The sequence below is a fragment of the Toxotes jaculatrix genome, chromosome 2, assembly GCF_017976425.1.
Source record: "Toxotes jaculatrix isolate fToxJac2 chromosome 2, fToxJac2.pri, whole genome shotgun sequence".
Lineage (NCBI taxonomy): Eukaryota > Metazoa > Chordata > Actinopteri > Toxotidae > Toxotes > Toxotes jaculatrix.
Window position 1 is genome coordinate 27,873,151 of NC_054395.1, and position 21,266 is coordinate 27,894,416.

Below are 21,266 nucleotides of genomic sequence, written 5' to 3' on the forward strand. Positions count from 1 at the left end.
AGCAGATTTGAGGCCAGCAGAAAAAAGCTGCTGCTGCTCTGCTCTCCTGCAGTAGATGGAGGAGATAGGTGAGTAGAGTGTCATGGCAAAGACCTTGTCAACAGATAACTATCTGCAAATAACACAGCTTATGCAAGCCCCTGTGGCTGACCAGGGGAATATCATATTTTCTGTGCCATAGGTAAAATAGCATTTATTTTACTTTCATTATTCATAATGACACAGACTGATTTTTTTGTTTTGTAATGATCAAAATACAGTTTTTTTTATAAAACAATTTCCCAATAATGTTATGTTTGTTAGCTATTTTAGACAAATTGTATTGAGTCCTTTGCCAGTCTTCATTGTGTACGGAAAATACTTTTACTAAAGAACTTATTTTTCATTTTTCCTGTCAAATTATAGCACTCTGTACCTCTAAAGAAGCTAATTCATCCTCAGAGGCCTACAAACACAGTTAACCACAGTCAGTTCATCCCCTGCATTGAGACTAGATATGTAGTTTTTGAGGTTTTGTGCTGAACAAATCCTTGAAGACACCTTGCCATGTTAACTAAAAAGACAGATATGTGCTGTAAAAAAATCTGATCCTTTCTCTGAAACAACAGACGAGTTGTCATATGGTCCTCACCCATGATGACTATTTGGTCTCAGGGTAATGATAAACTACTGGTGTCTATTTAGTTCTAATATCCCAAGGTGGGGTGGTTGGACAAGGATAATATAGTACTATGACTTTTTTAGTTTCTCCTCAATTTACTTCTGAGATTGTGTGCTCTGCCTGTGTGTTCAGAATTTCCTCATTGTAGTGAATTTCTTTTTGTAAAGTCCACAACTTTTTAAGGCTAAAACATCTCTTTAGCACATCTTTGTGATGTTTCAACCTGAAAGCAGCATTCTCCAGATAAAAACTTTTAATCTACAAAAACATGCTTCATCTTGCTACACATCCAGTCAGACTGAAACAGTCCCCGTGCACCAAATAAGTAAACAATTGCATCAATAAACACGAAGACCATTGCAAGACGTAAATCAATCACAGTGTGTGATAAGGGACTGTAATCATTAACTCTGTTTTGCTGAGAATTCATTTTGACTGCAGACCCAATCACCTCTGTCAGCAGCTCTGCTTTGAGCACAAGTTTATCTCTCTGATTCTCTGTAGGTCCTTCAGTCATCAGCCAATCAATAGATACGCAACCTGCACTTTTTGAATAACAAGGCACTAAATATTCAGGAATCCAACGTGATCCGTGCAACATCTAAAACTGAAATCTGATTCATACTGTGGAAGAAAAGTTTTTTTTTTTTTTTGGCTTAGTTCAATAAGGCAAACACATTATCAGCCCTCTGATGTACAGACTGTTGACCGCATCATGATGTGGTGCACAGTTTCAACACTCCATCAGGTCACTTGCCTAAATGTTCATTAATCTCTCTCTTTGTACCTGCTGCCCCCCCAGTGTCGTTCTGCTGGAACAAATTGTCTCTTTTGTCTGATCACGCTATAATTTTTGTGATTATGCATGTTAATTTACATGCTGGTTATATTTTGTTTTAAATAGTCTGAATCTACAGGATAGCTAGTAGCTTTAGTTACAATATAAATGTAGTGTCATAAAAGGTACTATGTAGTGTAGTGTAGTAAACACACAACTGAAGTTCTGTACATGAGTAAATGTACTTTGTTCCTTTCCACTACTAAGTACCTCAACACTGTACCTTAGTGTTGGTACCAGAGAGTGCAGTATGTTCTTAGTTACCGTCAAAGGTGTGTGAAATCACTGCTTACTACTGCCATCATGTGGACACATATCCCATAATCAGTTCACCGCTCAGCTGCACCGGCTTCGACAACAGCAGATGTTTCATCCACAAACTCTTGAACCACTGAATTTTTCTGTGTCCAAAATTTTCATCACATCAAATCCAATCATTTGACTTGTCAAGATAATGTTCTTGATTTGTGCCCCTTATTTTTCCTGTCAGTGAAGCAGCTCTTGCAAGCAGTCAACATTCAGAGCTTTTCGAACACACTTCTGTTGAAAGATTCCAAGCAGCAGTGAATCAGAAATGCACATCTTCACTGTGATAATTTTCACATCAGCCCTGCGTTTTCGTCATTAGCTTCCAGCGGCTTTACTTTCCACAGCTCTGTGGTTTTAACGCACAAACAGTCACTTGTTGTTCACCTTCAGCTCTGGAATAATCTACATTCTCTGCCAAATTCTCAAAGTCCTTTACCTGTGTTGGTGAAGCGCAGCGTCCCATCCTGGCCATACATCCCCGTGAAGGCCGAGCCCTGACAGTGAGCCGGCCAGCTGAGCGAAGGCCCATGAGCCTCAGCGGCTCTCTCAGGCCTGGCCAGGCTGAGGCAGACTGAGAGGAGAAGCAGGGCTGCTGTTACTGGATAGTGCTGTTTGCCGGGGCCACCGGGCCAGCTGTAAGGGCCCACATTGCCCAGGGATTATCCCCTAATGCCTGTCACAATGAGATTTGATTGGAGGCTTGAACACTCGGATTAATAGTGTCAAGTGAACAGTGTGTAATGTCTATCCTCAAAACAGGCAGGTAGGCAGCTAACTGGCCTTTCTGCCTCCAGATAGGCACATTTAGATTGACTGAATATCGTGTTTTATTCCAGCACAGATTCAATTTCACTTCATTAGCTGAGTGGTTTGTTCACCACCTCTCTATTCTGTAACTTTTCTATAACACAAGCTTGGTACTTTTCACGCAGCTGCAGTTATTTTTGTTCTTGATCTTATTTTAGTGTCTAAATTCTTTCAGAGATCAAGTTCATGTGACACGTGATTATCACAGTTTGATCAGATTATTTGGTGGTTTGACTGAATAAGAGAATGCGGTCACAAACTGCAAGATGAAACAGATCAGTATCAGTATCAGAGGTTAGAGTCAAAATCAGATGACAACAGTGAAGAAAAACAAACCTACTAATAATACATTTACTCAAGTACTGTGCTTAGGTTAAATTTCCACATAATGCATTGAAGTTTAACAGCACCACAAGCTGCAGCCTCCAACATGATCATACAGTTGAATCAACACAGTTTCAACAAACATTAAAACCTTCATGAAGAAGGATTTATGGCAGGACTGCTGTGTTGCGTGACTGCATTTGTTTTAGCTGGGAGTTTCCGAGTGTTTGATGTATTTTTACTTTCATTTTTGATACTTTAAGTACATTTTACTGGTGATACTTCAGTACTTTAACAGTTTTAATGCAGTAGTTTTTCAGTTCAGTTCACAATTAAATTCAGATTATGGTTTTACAGTCATTGTATTGTATTATGTTGTAGCAGTTACAGATTTTGACCGACTCACCTCTTGAAACTATGGCAGTTTCTTTCAAACATGGAATAAATACAGCATGTTTATCATGACATCCTTATGCTCACACACTACTGTACCATGTAAGATCTATGCCACAGATATTATTTACCTGGAAAATCTTGTTGTGTTATGGGCCTTTGACAAGATTACGTTCCGTTTGTGAGTCTGGTTGAGTCATTGTGAGCTGTTAACTCTGTCTCTGGGTGTAGAGGAACCAGGCCTCTCTTCACCCCGCTGTCAACTCATTCAGCTTTTGTAGGCAAACAGATATCTGCGGCGAGGCTGTTGAACGGCTGTTGTCATGTTTACATTCACCAAAAGACTCTGCCAACAGCAGAGCTGGGGAGTTTGTCCAGGCGCTGACCGTTGAGCAATTAATCCCGTGTGTCTGACATGAAGTTATGCGTATTGTATGACCCACAAGTTACCTTTCGAAGAGGAAGGTTTGTCAGCTGGTCTCAGCAGTTTCAGGCTTTACAGAGGTAAAAAAGGATGTAAATATTGGCAGACGCAGACCATTTATTATAAAACTTGATCCAAATCGTTTGCCTTTAATCATCATGCTTAAATGATCTGCTCGAGAACAGCGATTTGCAGTGTGTTTGGACAAAGAAGCATAGTACAACCCGATCCAGACCAAAAAGAAGCTTAGAGCAGGCAGCTGCCAAAGAATGTATTTGTAACATAAATGTCCTGGTTTTGGAAGATTTGTGAAGCATATACAGTAAACAAATCCTCTCAGAAAATGTTGCTATTGTGCTCAAACACAGTGCGGCTTAGCAATCCAGCCAGTGGTGAGATTCATGGATGGTTTTTATATAAAGTTATATAAAAACCAAAACACTGAACCCCCTTCTGTCTGGTTACAATGGATAAAGTCAAAATATTGTGAAAAGCCTGGACAAGATGTTCCATGTTAAAAAAAAAAAAAATCCACACTTTCACATTTAACATGACTCCGTAATTAATTTAAACACCTGGTCTCTGTAGTTTTTGTTTTTTAATTAATAATTTAAAAAGAAACTTAATTTCTATAAGTAAATCTGCATGAAATTTTTTACATTGAGTTGAACGTTAAATTCAAATTTAATCCATGAATTTGCACCATAGACAGTGTTGGCCTTTGAGAGAGATCTGGAGAGCCATGAGTCCGGTTTTATTTAACCCTCCTTTGCTGATCCATAAACTGCTAAACCAGACTGGGGTGTGGCCCACTGCACATATATGTATTAGTGCTCCTCCCATCAGGCCCCTTCATTTGTTCCTGCTCAGCCCATAGATATTATATATTTGGTTGACGTCATGAAGATAAGACCCAGTGGTTTCTGGGAAATGTTTTACAAATATGAAAACTTAATTTTAGACTTATTAATAACATAACTGATTAATAACAAAATCAGTAATAACTGACCCTGAGGTTTCTCGTTAACAGACGTCTCTTTTATAATGCTGGTCTACGGTAAAAATGATTTTTTTGAGCGACAGGCTTTGTTGCAATACTTTGGGTGACCACTAATTTGCAGAGGGGTTGAGTGTAGTACAGGAGATCACCAACCAAACCTGCGAGTAGTTTCAACGTCACCAAACGTCTAAAACCACAAATTTATTATTATTATTATTATTATTATTATTTATTATTATTATTTTATGATATAGAAAATCTTTCAGAGATTAAGTTCACGTTACACATCAGTGTTAGTGTCACGTTACACATCAGTGTTAGTGTCAGAGTCAGAGACGTGCAGATGAACATCGCTCTGCCACTGTCTTGTGTGACCAGGCTGTTTGTAATTGGAGTAATTTGTGAAGTGATGCAGCAGAGGGAAAAAGAAATGGGGAAAGCAGATGTATGAAGAAAAATCTAAGCTAAGCTAAGCTGACCCATTAAACTGTTCAATGGTGCAGTTATTCAGGAAAAGGCTTGAAAGACATAACTGAGTGAGTCCCATCATTCTCAGAAAACCTTTAGCTCCACAGGCCAATGTGGATCCTGCAGCAGCGTCTGTTCTGGAGAGCATCAACTGTTCAGCCAAATGAGTCCCTTTTTTATTAATCATTTGTTTCTCGTTTGGTCAGAGTTTTGTGAAAAAGGATTTGCATCTCCACATCCCTTTGTGACATGCAAATCATTCGATGAATGACTGCGGACGTAAAAAAAAACAAAACCCCCACCAACTGCTGCATCTGCGAGAGAGGCAGCACAATGTGGCTGAAACAGACGTCACACAGGGAACATCTTTAGCCTGTAGAAGCAAGGTGGAGGGAGATGGATGGAGATTTCTGAAAGACCCTCAAACCCTCAACCGTGTCTGTGTTTGTGCAGCATCATAGACTGTGGCCACATCAAAACACAAAGCTTCATCAAAGTTTTACTTTAGCTTTAATATTTCAGGCTTTTCATAGTTAGTTTAAATCCACAGAAAGGATGTTTTCAGTTCCCCAGCTGCAGAAAAAAATATCTGAATTCATCCAATACCACAGCTACTACTGCTTCCATGAACTGCAGCAACAGCATCATGCTCAGATCATTTCAAATCATCCTGTAAACCCCTCCAGACCTGCTGCGCTCTGACATTTCAAAAACATCCTCACCATCAGGCCCAGCTCCCATGGCCTTTTTTTTTTAACCAGCCTCCATATCTCTGACACACCTCCTGGATTAGAGCCGTGTAAAAAAGCCAGACTCAAATGGCGATGATATTTCCACTCTGAATCAGACGTGATCCAGCAGAGCTCGGCCGCACAAAACCACCACGAATAAAAGGGAAAGCAAGCAGCCGCCACACTTGACCTTATTCCACTGAAACCAGCGAGTGAAGTTGATAAAAACGAGAAAGTGTGTACTCACCAAATGGAAGTTCCATACTTGAACTGACTTGTTTGTTTACATTGACCATGTCGTCACCCGCCTCCTCTCAAGCATATGTTTTAAATCCGCTTTTTTCTTCCCTCACCATAAGGTGTAAAATGTGGAAGTTTGGCGCAGGGCGCTGTAGTGTGAGAAGGGTGTTGTTGGTGCAAGGTAAGGCCGGTGTTGCTGCTGTTATCTTATTGATTTTCCTAATCTGGGCAAATGTGGGTGGGGAGGTTAAACAGTAACCAGGCTCGTATGGACACCAATCTATATAGCAGCTGTAACTATGGCAACATGATGATAGAAACTCAAATAGACATAAAGTTATTATGTGCCTTTCCCTCTTTCTCATCACCGAACAGTGGTTTCTCCACACACAGATTAGTAGCGAATAAGAGCGCTGTGCAAAAAGCAGAGTTTATACAGAAAGGAGAGAGGGTGGGGAGTGACATGAAAGACAGAGAGGAGTGGAGAATGTACTGAGGGTGGCAGCTCACAAACTGTGTATGATGTCTGACGTCACCGGGGGGGAAAAAGTCGCTTACTGCTTCAGCTGTCAGACACGGAGCACGGCCAGAAACACCTGTGAATGTCGAGACACCGTCTGAAATCTGATTTAGAAATGTCACGTCCACAGTCTCTACCCACCAAAATGAAAATCACACACCTGTTTTAATTCAAGAAGACAATTTTGCATCACACTCTCTAGGCTTAAAAGATAGCAGCTGCTGGCAAAAAAAAAAGACTGGTTTCACTTGTTTTCTTTTATTTTCAAAAACAATATTAAGACTCAGATTCAAACTGGTAGTCACACAGACCAGCTAACATGAAAAGCTAGAGATTTGGGGAAACACTTGTTCTCTGGTTAAATAAGAGTATAGAGACCACTGTCACCTCTGTACACTGAATATGAAGCTGCAGCCAGAAGCCAGTTAGCCTCACTTAGCATAAAGAGCGGAGACAGGGGGAATCAGCATAACTGTGTCCAAAGGTAATGAAATCCACCCACCAGCAGCTCTTAAGCTCACAAATTAACATGTTACTACTTGTTTGTTTAATCTTTACAAAAAGCTGAGAAGCTTTGGTTTTACTGGGTGTCTTGTCGTCACCGTGACAACCAAAATTAGGGAAAAAGTCATAAATTAGTTTTCATAAACAAACAAGATTGAGTGTGTTAATTAGTGAGATCCACAGGTGCTGATAGGAGGATTCTGTTACCTTCAGACAAAACCAATCCTACTGTTTCCATCAATCTTCTCATGTAACTCTCAGCAAGAAAGGAAATACGAATATTTACCAAAACGCCAAACTATTTCTTTAAGATCCAGTGAAAGCACTGACTGATGACGACAGCCTGAAGACAGCCAGTCATTTCATAAAGTGTTAGAAACAACAGGCGTGATTATTAACTGTAATAAAAAAAATACAAAATAAAAAACTGAGAATAAGGTCCAGTCACTTTCCACATCTGAATAATGAGCTGCTAAATAAACAGTTATTACAGTCCCCTAAGAGCTGAGCTGGGCTTCTCTTTACACTTGTTTGTGAGGAACTTTGTTTGTTTGCAGGGAGAAAATGGTTTCCATATCACATATTTTATACGCTTGCTGTTTGGTGTGTTTGCATATGTGTCTGTGTGTGTGTGTGTGTGTGTGTGCGCGAGTGTGGGTCCACGGATTGGTCTGGAGGCACAGCTGATTCCCTCATATTTTAGACCATAAAATCTGCATTAGTCTCCCGTTTTATGGCAGAGGAAGTCTCTTAGGGGTAAATGGAGAAGATGTAATGAGGTGAAATGCAGGACAGAAAACTTCCTGCAGCAGCAGAAAATAAACACAAGTCGTGAACTTCAGATTATTTATAGGGATGTACAGCATCACTGGTTATTTATAGCTTAATTAATGTTCAGTCGGGCGAAAACACAGCCATGAATTAAACACATTCTGGTTTACTGCAGGGATTACTTGACAGTTTTTCACACTGAACAATGAAAAATGTTTTACTGATCAGGTTAGAAACAGAATCAATAACATCTAAGGTTACAGCAAGAATAATCTGTACAACAAAAGTGCTTCATTTCTTGGTCAGTGCTTCTAAAAAGTCACTCAAACCAACAAGTTCATCAAAAACAGTGCAAACAACTCTGACGATGAATGAAAACAAATTTTCACCCCATAAAGGAAAATAATTCTTTGCTTTTCAGTAACGTTTTGTCAGTGATGTGGATGATCAACAGCAATGGAAATATAAACATTTATTTATACTGTACCACTCTGGATCTGTTGCATCATTTCTGTTCTGGTTGTGTTCGTTAAAGCTGGACTTCACATGGATAAAGAGTTTGTATTTTTTTCTTTCCTCCATTAAAACCCATTTAAAACACTGTGTTGCGTTAATACCTTGAAAGGCGTCTGGTTTTTGTGTTTGGTGAGCACTGGTTCCTCCAGCAGGAGCCGCCATAGCTGGACGGACACACAGAACAAGGCCTCCCAGTCTTATAGGGAGCTTCTCCCACCCAGTTTCCTCTGAAACACATATGAACATAGTTTTAGCTGCAGGTCCCTGTTGAGCGTTTGTTCTTCTTATGTGTTCGGGTCTAACAGCTTTTTTAAAAATTAAGAACGTGTTGCATTTCCTGATGATAATGTCTCTGAAGTATGTATGATGTAAAACCACAATTTTACAGAGAAAAAGGTCAGAGCCTTTAGCTAAATACAAGCAGCAAAACCACAGTGTAAAACTAGCAGAAAATGTAAATACTATAAGTACGAGTTTCCCCAAATTGTCCTTAAGTCCATTAGTTGAGTAAATGTACTTAGTTACTTTCCATTACTGACTAAATATAATGATATTTTGTGAATTATTCAGGGAAATAAAACAGCTGAACTGAACAGAAAAGGCTGCATCACCACACTGCTGCTGTGTAATTAAACATGGAGAAGACGTGAGACAGAACAGGGAACCTGGGATGCATCGGCCATGTGTGTGTTTCCTGATAAAATGTAAAAGTCCCTCTTACTTTATAGAGTAGTTGCAGACCAGCAGCGTTGCCTCCCTCCAGGTGCTCCCAAACACGAACATGTTGAAACACTTCCTGACAGCACATCCCACTCTGTTGGTGCTCGCCCACACCATCTGTCAGGAGCCACAAAACACAACTGAAACCTGTCCACATCTGCACTTTTTCCCTTTTTCTTAAGTCACTCCCCCACCCTAATAATTTTAATTTTCTGAATTTCCAATTCTCCATTTTCAATTTTCCTGACTTGTTGCTCAGTTCGAAAAAAGAAAATCTGCCCACTGTACCTGAGTGTAGTGAGAGCACACAGATCCGCTGCATCTGTTCGGGTAGGAGAAATGGTGTCGCTCATCGTACCAGGACCCGACCAGATCAGTGATAGACTGGTACCTGTCACATCCAACACATTCAATCATTCATCCAAATTAGTAACATCATCTTGTCTCAGTGAGTACAGGCTGATTCTGCGCGCAGATCTCTGCACTACCTTCCTGAAGTGATTGACAGGTTTTGACCCATATATTTCATGGCTTGTGTCGGACCGTGATCCCAAATGCACCGTGAAGCCCAGGAGTCAGCTGATTTAGCCAATCCCTCATCCCAGAGCTGAGGAGATAAGAGAGGGAGAGAACTGGAGTAAGAAAACAAGAAAAATCGATTCTGCTCTTCACCTAAAAATAAGACTGAAGCCGAAACACTTTCATACATCAGCTCCCTGCTGTCTTTTAAGATTTCTGTACCACAGGGTACACAAAGATATGTTGTTATGTGTTGTTGTTTTGTGTAGCATTGAGGTTAGTTCTCCATCCATTTGTGTGGATGCAGAAAACCCTTCCCTTTTGCCTCAGACTGGGCTTTCACTAACCCATTTTATAAGCACAGAATCAGGAACGGTCAGGAAGTATCGAGGTGTTTTTGAGCTGTTAAAGGGGCCCCGGGGGGCCTCCAGGACTCCAAGCAGAACATTAATGTTGTATCTCATGTTGAGTTTTTTTCTTGAGATGGCTTTGTAAGGCATTTTTATCTCGCCTTTACAACCTATGAATGAATTCTGCTGTGTGTTCTGCCCTTTTTGTATTTGAAGATAATAAAGTAATCTGGTCTGATTCTCGCCCCCACTGTTTCCTCACCATGTACTCCATATTCGCTGCAGGGGGGAAGACTTGAGAGCGGACTCGGTTGTGGTAATCCAGCAGGGCGTTTATCTCTCTGGATGAAATGGCTCGCTTGCGTCTGCTGCGAGACACCCCTGCGGCTCCGGTGAGCATCCTGATGTCAGACTGTGTCTCAGCTCCGGCTCTGGTTGTGTTGAGCAGCTCTGTGGAGCTCGACAGCACAGCAGCAGCAGCAGCAGCTCCCATGTCAGGCATCGTCCACAGGGAGGCAGCCAACAGGAGCTGAACACAAGCAGCACCCATCTGAGTTCTGTGGAGGAGGAGGCAGCTGCACCACGTCCCTGCAAAACTCTGAGGAGGAGAGAAGTTCAGATCATGATCAGACTGACAAAGAAAATCAAGGAAGGAAACTCAAATGGCTGATTTTTGTTATGCATGAAAAATGGTAAATTAACTTGATGTGTAAGTTCAAGGCCATTATGAAAGAATGAAAAATTTAGAAACAGATAGGAAAACATAATTTTAGTTATTCCTTTTCCTGATCACAGCTTCTTTTAAAAAATGTGTTTTGTTAAATAATTTGAATTGATGAAGCAAAAAAAAAAAAAGTGCAACCTGGTGTTTTATGTTTCTGATATTTCTTCACTTTGTTCTGGGCTTTACTTCAGTAACTCCTCACAGCTTTCATTACAAGCAATGCAAACAAACTCAAGTAATATTAATTTAAACATTTGCTCAAAATCCCCCAAATAAATAATAATTAAAAAACAGAATCTTAACATATGCAGTCACATTCTCCTAAAAAAAACTTTCAGTTCATTCATCAGTAGCTGTTAAATGTCTCTGCAAACCAGCCCGTGCTGTGATCAGTCAACATATTTGTTTCATAAAAGAAGAAGAAGAGAAAGCTGAGTCTCGTACCTTCATCAGATCCTTTCACAGAGCAGACGGAGCAGAGGAGACCTTCACTTCAGCAACAGCCTTTGCAAACAAGCTGGCTTGTCATGTGTGTCAGGGAGTTTTGACTCCAAGAAGAAAACCCGCCTGTCCGCTCCTTCTTCTTCCTCCCTGGACTCACAGTCTGTCTCTGTCTCTCTCTCTCAACTGCAGAGAAAATCGCAGGAAATTGTCTTTCACAACAGACACCGGAATCATGAGATATGTTACTGGCCACCTTCATTGTTTCTGGGTTCAGCATTATATTTGATTTGTTTTATGACAGAAATCATTAACGCTTTAAACATATAAGAAACTGTTTGTGACACATGATGATGCACTTGTTGTTTATATTTTATATAATTTTATAGAATTATTTTACTGTCATTCATTCATTCATTTCTCTTTACACAAGTATCCAGATATGGATGCTTCACAGGCACTTCATTATCGGCTGTTAAACCATTTATACACTGCCTATGAATGCTAAACGGGAGAGTGAAGATGAAGTGTTACACAATTTCTTTGTTTTAAATAAAATAAAAAGACTCTGATATTCCAATTCCTCATTTGAGACCTTGCTGATGATGATACAAGAGTCTGTGACAGTAGTAATAAAACATGTTTCGGCTGCCCCATGACCTCCCTGAGTTGTTCCAGTAAAACACAGTGAAATGTTTGAATGAGCACGCCTTGGGGAAGGACGCAGCGATGTGGTGAAGAATGCATATTAAACAAAAAGGGGAGAAAAGTGGCTGCAGAGTCAGCGTTCATCTCCAGCCGTTATTGGTTTCGGTCAGAGCCCCAGACCCTCATCCTTGTGTAATATAGTATAACGAGAGACTGAAGATGCTGCCAAGATACACTGCACCACCTGGCTCTGCAGCTACTGGGGTCGAAGAGATCACTGAGACCAGGACTCAAACACAGGGGAACAACTGGAAAATGAAATTAAATCTAGGATACAAAATTATATGTCCTGTCAAATACCTACCCACCTAAACTTCTGCTACATGTAAGATAAACGGAAAAGTCATGGACTATGAGAAATCTCAGTTTATAAAAGGCTCTTTAACTCTGGCACTCACAGTGAACCCCGGTTCACAGTTTATGGGCAAGAAGCTTGATCCATGTTCATTTAGCTCAGTCACAACTACCAGTCTTTTTTTTTTAAATAGCAAATAAGTAAAGTCTGAGAAATCTGATGTTACCACATCATTTGTGGCTCGTGGCAAAGTAGTGACATAAGTGGTTTTAATTATAATTATTCATGATTTACTCATTTGAGCTAAACGCTAACTAACACAACAATCAGTTGAACAAATTAAAATTTTGACTTTTTGACTGAACTACATGAAAGGTTGAGGAATAACCTGAGGGGACCATGAATGTCTGAATCAAATCTCATGCGAGTCCACTCAATAGCTGTTGAGATATTTCACTCAAAAACACAAATATCAAGCTCATGGCAGCACAGGAAAAGTCAGGTGATCACCAAAGTCATTAGGGTTTATCATAACAGTAAAAGGTAAACTTTGATATCAGGGTGTCTGGACTAAACCATCCAATCACCGTTCTTCTTCAATATGGAGAAAAAGGTGGAATCAGCCTGAATGCACAGTATTTGTGTGTCACCTGGTTGCTCAGGTAAGCCCTCTGAAGTCAGCCCTTCAAAGGTTCACAGCATACTTCCACACAGGCTCAGCAGAGCGCTGCCAGACTTTGTGACTTTGTGTGTAAAATGCACAGAAGGATCCATCAAAGAGGCTACTGAGGCCTTTGGCGTACAGAAGGTCAGCAACGCTCAAGGTTCAGTTGAAACCAGGGGGTCGCATCTTGTTGTTGCTTTTCCTTTGACCTAAAGGACCAACTCACCGTCTACAACTGACCATGAACACAGAGCACTTCTTGATTCTATCTGCGTTTCTGCCTCACCTGTATTATTTTTTATCTCACCTGTTCGATGCAGTCCAACTGTCATCCTTACAGTCGTATCTATCGTGCTGACCGGATGATGAGTTTGAGCACTGAAAGCGAAGCCTTGTACTTGCAGCATCCAGAGTTTAAATTTAGCCTTGCCCACATGTGTGTCAGTTCTGTCACATAGTTAATATTTCTATCATGGCACATCAAAGACGGGAGAAAGAGAGACGGTGGAGCGAGCGCAGAGTGTCTGACCGAGGACTGCTGGAACGTTTGGGCGATTCCTGCTGAATAATATAATAATGTCAGTCTAAACAGTCATTCAGCAGCTTCCAGCCGACATAGACAGAAGATGGAAATGTGACCGTTGCAGTAAGTACTCAGTGACTAATAAACAGCGTCTGTGTGGTTGGACCATTTGGCTTCATGACCCTTTAGTTCTGGTTCAAAGGAATCACATGGTGAGGTCGTAACATGCATGTGCCGAGATAAAATCACTGCAAATACATTTGCATTGATTTAATACACTTGTCAGTAAAAGAGCTGGTAATTCACAGCTTTAGTTTTTTTTTTTTTCATTAAACATTTATGGTCAGAAGAATTTTTATGAAGCAGTTTCCCGTTCTACAGTGTTGAAACCACTGAACACACAAAGCAGTTTTCAGGTGGGGGCTCGTGGACATTTCTGCAGGACTGTGTCTCAAACATTCAGGAAATCTGAGCAGAGTAACGTTGTGCAGGACAGTCCAAAATGGGTCAAACCTGGGAAAGGACGATTCTCCGGCCAGACCAGACCAGACGGTTTTCCCAGAGACCCTCCCTCACCCCGCGCAGTATGACATCATCTGTCTGGTTCGAGGCGCTGCAGGGCACTTGCATAAAAAAGCTCAATGTGGCCCGTTCGTGTCTGGAAGGTCAGGTGGAGAACTCAGTGGCCTCCTGTATTTACCAGAGAAGGACCATAAAACTAACTTTGTACCAACTGTATTTGAGGTTCCTGAGCCACAGATTTTCAGGTGTCAGCTCAGCAGCTGGTGGAGGAGGGAAGAAAGGTGGAGGAAGATGCTTAATCTTTTCACAGCAGCACTTACACCTGATTTACAGCCCCCTGATCAGAAGCCAAGGATTTGGAATAATCTATAAAAACCATGTCAGCTGTGGCGGAAACTAAATGCTTCTCTCAAGAACAACATTTATCAATTATAGACAAATGAATGCAGGTACATTAAAGTTATTTTAATCAATATATTTAAATTAACAGGGGATTAAAAGGGGTCACTGTTGATAATGAGGCTTCCCTCAGCAGCTTTTAGCATCGTTTCGGTTTTCAAGCAACTGTTACTGTTTTGGTTCACTCTCACTGCTCTCAGCTGCCGTTTCCAGCTGCAGCAGGCAGACCCACTGTACACTGCCTTCCCAGCAGCAGTTCACAATTAACTGGTACACACTGTGGAACATTTGGCAGCTAAAGAGCCGAACATTTCCCTTTGGAGTTGGTGGAGACCAAAACAAAGATAAAAACACAGTGAATATTGGAGTGTGAATTGACAATAAATTCATTAATAAGTTTATAATGTGTCATTGTGATGTTTAAATGTTGGTACACTGCTCCCAGAAGCCAAATGAAAGTACTTAGTGCAGGTTTACAGTGATAAAATCTGTCAAAATGAGTTAATTTTATTGCGTTTACTTGTGGTTTCTTTGAAATTGTGCTCTGAGAAGAACAAATCACTTTTTCAAGTCAAATTCAGTCATTGAAAGAAAACATAAAATATAACAACGGGCACATTTCTCTGCAGTGTGAGCGGGCAGGCTGACAGTAAAGTGTTGGAATCATTTCAGGGCTAAGCCAAGAAGAGTTTGTTTTAATAATTCACGGTGACATTTTCCATTCAGCACAGGAAAGCCGCAGCCTTTTGATAAACCAGCCAAGATGTCTGCAGGAGAGTTTTCATGCCTCATCCCCTTTCTCATGTTTGCTTGAGATTTTCATTCTGGAAGAGGTTTCGATCAGTGTTTGCTTTTAGCATGTTCACACACGGATACACGGAGGCGAGCTGTGAACCAAAACCAAATGTTTTGTCTTGTATAAAGACTTTGTTTTTTAAATCTGACCTCAGAAATCTGAAGTCCCTTTAAATCAGCTCTTTTGGTGAAATGCCTGGACTGTGACATGTAACCATTTAATTTAGATGCATTTTGCCTGTTGCTGCCAGAGTTTGTAATCTGGCATCGGCCCCTGACGGACAATCAGCCAAACACCAGGCATGCCGAGAAAAAGACTACATTTCTAGAAGAGACTTGTTTGCCAAGTTGGAGTTCATCAAGGACAAACTTTGTCCTGCATTCAAATGCTACGAGAGGAGATTTATAATCTTCTAGTATAATTGTGATGACTCAGCAAGAGCTGGACTCAACTTCACCATCATGAGTATAAGCAACACAACACATGATTTACATACAAAATAGACAAAACAATCACAGGTGGTGGTTCAATAGCTTGAGTGAAATGTTTTTAAAAAAGAGGAGAAACATGAATCAGTGAGTCTGTTATGGAGTCAGGTGTGTTCAGTGTCAGTTCGTCTTCACAGATTCTGTGATTGCGGTTGCATTTGTATTGAGGTCAGCAAGAGCTATGAAACCTGACACCTTGACCCGCTGACTTACATCCACATGCCACACTACAAGGCTCCGTCTGAGCAAACATGACCCAGAGCAGAGAGGAGAGTGTGTGTCTGTCTGTCTGTGTGTGTAGCCGAGTCTCTCGTACTTTAAAATATTTCAAACAATGATCCCTAAAAGATGCTGTTTTCTGTTATTACACACACCAACAGTAATCTCAATGGCTATTCTAAGAATTATATCCTTTCTTTGTAAAGTTATCTTTGTAAAAAATGTATGTCTGTTGAGAGAATGGACACAAGATTCATCATTTTTAACCAACACTGACTGTGGACTCAGACTTTTCCCGACTTTGCACCAACACTCATTCTGCCCAACATTTGCTGCATCACTGCTGAATCAAGTAAAATCACTTTGAAAATAACAACAAAAAAGGACCTATGGGACAAAATACAGCATATTCAGCATTCTGGGCAAGTGTACGTCAGATAAATGAGAGGAGAGAAAACGTATGTCGCAGTGGTAGTAAATCTATCACGGAAAGAGAGAGATTTTGTGGGAAGATGGGTTTGGCTGCAGGTAACAGAGAGAACTTCAAAGTGATGTAGGGTTTTGTTTTTTGTTTTTTTCTATGTTAACCGTTTTTGTCAACACACAGATGAAACTTTTTGCTCTGCAACAACAAAATTAGATACTCAAATTCAAAATTTAATTTATTTAATTTGCTTTTTTTACTGATAAAATATGAAGAAAAAGCACGATGTTAACCATATTTCTTTATTAGCAAAACTCCATATACACAGAGAATTTGCAACCCAACCTTATTATGTTAATGTCCAACTTATAATCCCACGTAGACACATTAAAATACCGCACAAACTCTAAAACTGTGGAAAAATAAAGCCAATGTAATTAATGTGATTTTTAATTAATTAAATAAAATTTTGTTTATGTCTAGTTTTTTTCTTATTATGATTATGATCAGTGTAATACCTCGAGCACACATTGCTTTGTTCCGGTTGTTAAGTTCCATTGTGTAAATAAAGTTAAAAAAAAAAAAAAAAAAAAAACAGTAGCGTCAACATGGCGGCGGTGGATGTCATTGTGAACAAACTGGCGGCACTGTGGAGGATACCGGCCGCCCGGCGACTGTTCCCCTGGATGTTTTTGCTCGTTTCATTCGTGGGCTCGGTTTTGAAGAAGCTGGACGTCGTCCCGCAGACATATTTCAGCAACAGCAGAAATGCCCTGAATGTGTGAGTAGTGCTAATGTGTTGTTAGCTTGACACTGCTGGTTGATATGGAGCTCGTGCGAGTGAGCACACCTGTCACAGACAGGTGAATTGCTACAGACAGGTGAAAAGCACCGTCTGGAGTTGTTCCCAGTTTTATCGACTGTGTTATAATGAAGTTACGATGAACTGAAGTGAAGTAGGTCAAAGGTAAACTGTAGCTGGGTGTTGTGCTGATAAAGTTCAATTCAAAACGAGGGTGAACAGAAAGAAAACAAATGCTCGAGCGTGAAATCACTGTAAGTGAACATAGGGTGAAGGTCCTTATCAGTAAACTAAGAGCTGAAACGATTAGTTGAGTAAGTGAAAACGAATCAGCAGCTATTTTAATAATCGAACAATCGTTTGGTTTAATTCTCAAGGAGAAATACAAACAAATCAAACATTCCTCCTTTTTACAAATGGAAAGTTGAATTCGTGAGCAGTAAAACTCATCCTTTCTCGGTTCGGTACTCTGTGGAGTCTTTCTGCTGCAGCTTGACCTGGTCTGTGTGTGTGTGTGTGTGTGTGTGAGAGACCATCAGTCTGTGGTGGGTAACGTTTGTAAACTTTATGTAAATAATGTGAAGCACATCCCTGAGGCATCCTCAGACTCCTCTCTGCCTGCGCTGCTTTAAAATTAACTTACGTTTAAGCTAAATGAAAACATACAGTGATCAGATCTGATGCAGTGAATCACCTGTTCCTCTTGCAGCTATTTTGTCAAAGTGTCCTGGGGGTGGACGCTGCTGCTGCTGACTCCCTTCGTCCTCCTGTCCAACTCCTCCTTCAGCAGGAGCGTGTCCTTCCTTGGCCGGCGGCTGCTGTCTCTGGCAGTGGCAACAGCCGTCTGGTACATCTGCACGGAGACGTTCTTCTACATCGAGGACATGACCGGCTCCTGTTATGAAACTAGCATCGAGGGTGTTATCAACAAGGAGTTCATATCCAAAGCCACCTGCAGGGGCGCCGGCTTCCACTGGAATGGCTACGACATCTCAGGGCACTCCTTCATCCTGTCCTACTCTTCTCTTTTCATCATGGAGGAAATGGCCCCCATGGCCTCAGTGAAGACAGCCAATCTGTCTGCACTGCCCAGGCTGGTTCTCAACCTACTGTATGTGGCCTTGAATCTGATCGTGATGATCTGGGTGTGGATGTTTTCCTGCACCTCAATTTACTTCCATGACCTATTTCAAAATTTGATAGGGACCATGTTTGGCCTGTTGGGCTGGCATCTGACGTATCGGGTTTGGTATCTAAAACCTTTGTCACCAGGACTCCCCCCTCAGCGTCACCCCAAAGAACAGAAACAACATGCCTAAGCTGCAGTCATACTTTCCTGTATGACACTGTGTCTAGTATTGCAGCCATCCTCAAAACAACACACTACAGTTGATGTTATCTGTCTCCAGGTCCAAGCCGTCCACGCTATTTTAAGTTATTCCCTCCTCACAGAAAGGTTGTTTTGTACAGGAGGACCTGGCTCACAGTTCCTCCACAGTGTTTGGCAGCTGCTGTTCCCAAAATGACTCTTGGTAATCTGAGATAAAAGCAAGACGCTGCTCTTCTGTCCAGCTTCAGCCTCTCACCTTCAGCCGCTGTGGCTCGCATGATAAAAAAAAGTTTGTCTCCCAGTTTGTTGCCTTAAAATGCTTTTTTTTCGTGGATGAGTAACCACAGCTTTTAGATATCCGAGTGGAAACACAAGAGAATGTTTACAGCTCCATGTGTGTAGCACTGACAGTAAATGTATTTTTGCAGACCAATGTACAGTAGATGTTCACTCTTTTTATAGGAAACTCCCGTCAGAACAAAGTCAGATCAGACACGGTAAATACAGTGGAAGTGCATTTCACTCTACATGTAGGATTTTAATGAGCTAATCACATCTGGTTTGGGTTTACTGCAGCTGTGTGATAACTAATAATTTTAATGCCTCATCATATACACACTGTAGTTGTAGGCGAGTCCTGAAAATCAAAATGCTTTAAAGTATGAGGCTGGAAATAATCAGTTATTTTCATCGTTTGGTCCATAAAATGTCAGAAAACAGGGAAGAATATCCATCAGTCTCCTAAAGCCCAGTTTGTGAAATGTCCTGTTTGGTTTGATCAACAGTGCAAAACCCAAAGATTTTCAATTTACAAATAAAAGCAGAAGATTCTCACAACTGAAAAGCTGTAACCAGCGGACATTTTACTTTTGTCATTGGAAAAAAAAAACTTGAGTGATTAATTGGCTGTGAAAATATATGCAGATAATTAGCTTTTAGCTATTAAAGCCACTTAGTTCACTAAGTCAGTATTGCCAATCTGATTCCCCTGTGCCATAGACCTCCATTGTTTTACAGAATCTAAGAAAAGCACATGAATGATGAACGTTGTTGTTGATTTGACACAATCCTGCTTCCATAAAAATACCAGATGTTGATTATTCCACGTCTGATTGAGCAGCACTACAGTTCTCCATTGTTAGGAAATTATTTATACTTTTTAAAGACTGAAACTGTAAATTCAAGACTTGTCTACAGCTCTATTTTTAATAATAAATTATTATTTTTAAATAATAATAATTTATTATTCATAATGTAAATCATAGTAGTTAGTAACTGTGTGGAAACAGCACAGTGAGTTCTGGCAAAATAAAAACCAGGATCCCTCTGTTTTATTTTCATTATTTATTTGTCATTGATGGCAACTGAATAAATTAAGGCTTATGAACAAACATCATAAAAAGCACCATAAATAAATGCATATATATATATAGAAATATAAAAAATAAAAAATAAAAAATAAAAAAATACTATAGTGAAATATAATGGCCACAAATCACAACTACTATTTCTCGACTTGAACTCTTTGTGTGATCCAAGAAGCACAGATCCAGCCCCTCAGGTGGTGTGATTTCAGTCAGAAGAAGCAGTGGAGTCCTAACAGGTGTTTTTGCAGACTAATCAAAATGTACCAAGCGTTCACAATGAGTGGCTGGTTATGATGGGTTTTTTTTTCCCCACAGTGTCATCTGCTGTTTGTCAAGTTAACAAAACAACTGAATGTTTGAGCGTCATAAATAACAACATAAATAACAATTAGGCAAATTCTGTGATTAAATCAAATCAGGAAATAGTACTTTACACCCGAATGTCTTCTTGTTTACTTCAAAAAAAAAATTACAATATGTTCTTTTCTCTTTTGTGCCATAAATATCTCTGCTGCTCATGCATGAACAGTTGACCTCCGCGTTCCCTTTAATGCATGTCCTCAATGTCTCTCCAGACAGTTCGATCTTAAATCTATATCATATCCACATCAAACAGGAAGCTGGACACAATGAGCTGCAGCTTTCACTGTTCTAGAGGAGTTTTTCTTACTGAAAATCAGATCTAATCATCGGCTCTAACGCAGCAGGGCGATGCTACTGTTAAAGGAGCACTGATCATCGTCTTTGGTTCAACGTTGTCTTCCACGGCTGCAGCGCGCTGCTAATCAGCACCTGCAGAGACGAGTTTCTGTAGCAGGAGAAAACACTGTACTGTGAGTCCTTACTGCGAGAATGTCTGTATAACCAAAAGCAGCTTACAGCTCCAGCCAGGACCTCACATGATGAGTAAAACCTAAAGAGCGCATGGTTTGTAACATGTGAAACTCCGGAGGTCTGACAAGGAAAAAGCAGAAAGGCTCCCCATTAAGGGTGCGGGGAGTGTGGAGCGGGGAAAGTGCGCCGCATCAACAAACAATGAGACAGCTGGCGAGGCTCGCCGAGGAGGGAAAGGCTTTTTCCTTTTTCCTCATCTCACTCCTTCAGCCTTCAGATGAGTCAGCTTTTTTTTTCCTGCCCCCCCCCTCCTGCCCCTCCCGCCCCCACCCGTTCCCCTTATTTTTTACCCTTTGAGCTCGTTAAAAATTCAGCACAGTAAAAGAAATGAGACAATGCGTAATTAAAAATATCTATCTGTAAAAACAATCTTGCATCTGTCAGGAGGAGGTGGCGACAAACAGCAGTAAAATATTGCTGAGGGACCGTCTCCATCACACGGTGCCGTGCAGGTGCGTCAGAGGTTACGTTCAACCACACAGCATCTACAAATCTGTGCCTCTGGTGTTTGGTAGTGATCAGAAATTCTGCCTCTTGGCGACACGAAGTCCACATCCTCCTGCCCCCATCCCCCC

General features: G+C 40.8%; 2 protein-coding genes across 2 annotated transcripts; one reads left to right on the forward strand and one right to left on the reverse strand.

Annotated features, from left to right (window-relative positions):
* Nucleotides 1–4,352: 4,352 nt before the first annotated feature.
* r3hdml (R3H domain containing-like) lies at nucleotides 4,353–13,259 on the reverse strand. Its single transcript, XM_041052583.1, has 6 exons — nucleotides 13,235–13,259; nucleotides 10,358–10,752; nucleotides 9,715–9,833; nucleotides 9,515–9,617; nucleotides 9,228–9,343; nucleotides 4,353–8,733 (listed from the first exon to the last, which is right to left on the reverse strand). Exons 1-6 carry the CDS (start codon nucleotides 13,257–13,259, stop codon nucleotides 8,601–8,603), a joined length of 891 nt encoding a protein of 296 aa, XP_040908517.1. The 3' UTR covers nucleotides 4,353–8,600.
* Nucleotides 13,260–16,893: 3,634 nt separating this feature from the next.
* On the forward strand, nucleotides 16,894–20,323 carry fitm2 (fat storage inducing transmembrane protein 2). Its single transcript, XM_041057280.1, has 2 exons — nucleotides 16,894–17,079; nucleotides 17,810–20,323. Exons 1-2 carry the CDS (start codon nucleotides 16,907–16,909, stop codon nucleotides 18,417–18,419), a joined length of 783 nt encoding a protein of 260 aa, XP_040913214.1. The 5' UTR covers nucleotides 16,894–16,906; the 3' UTR covers nucleotides 18,420–20,323.
* Nucleotides 20,324–21,266: the final 943 nt, after the last annotated feature.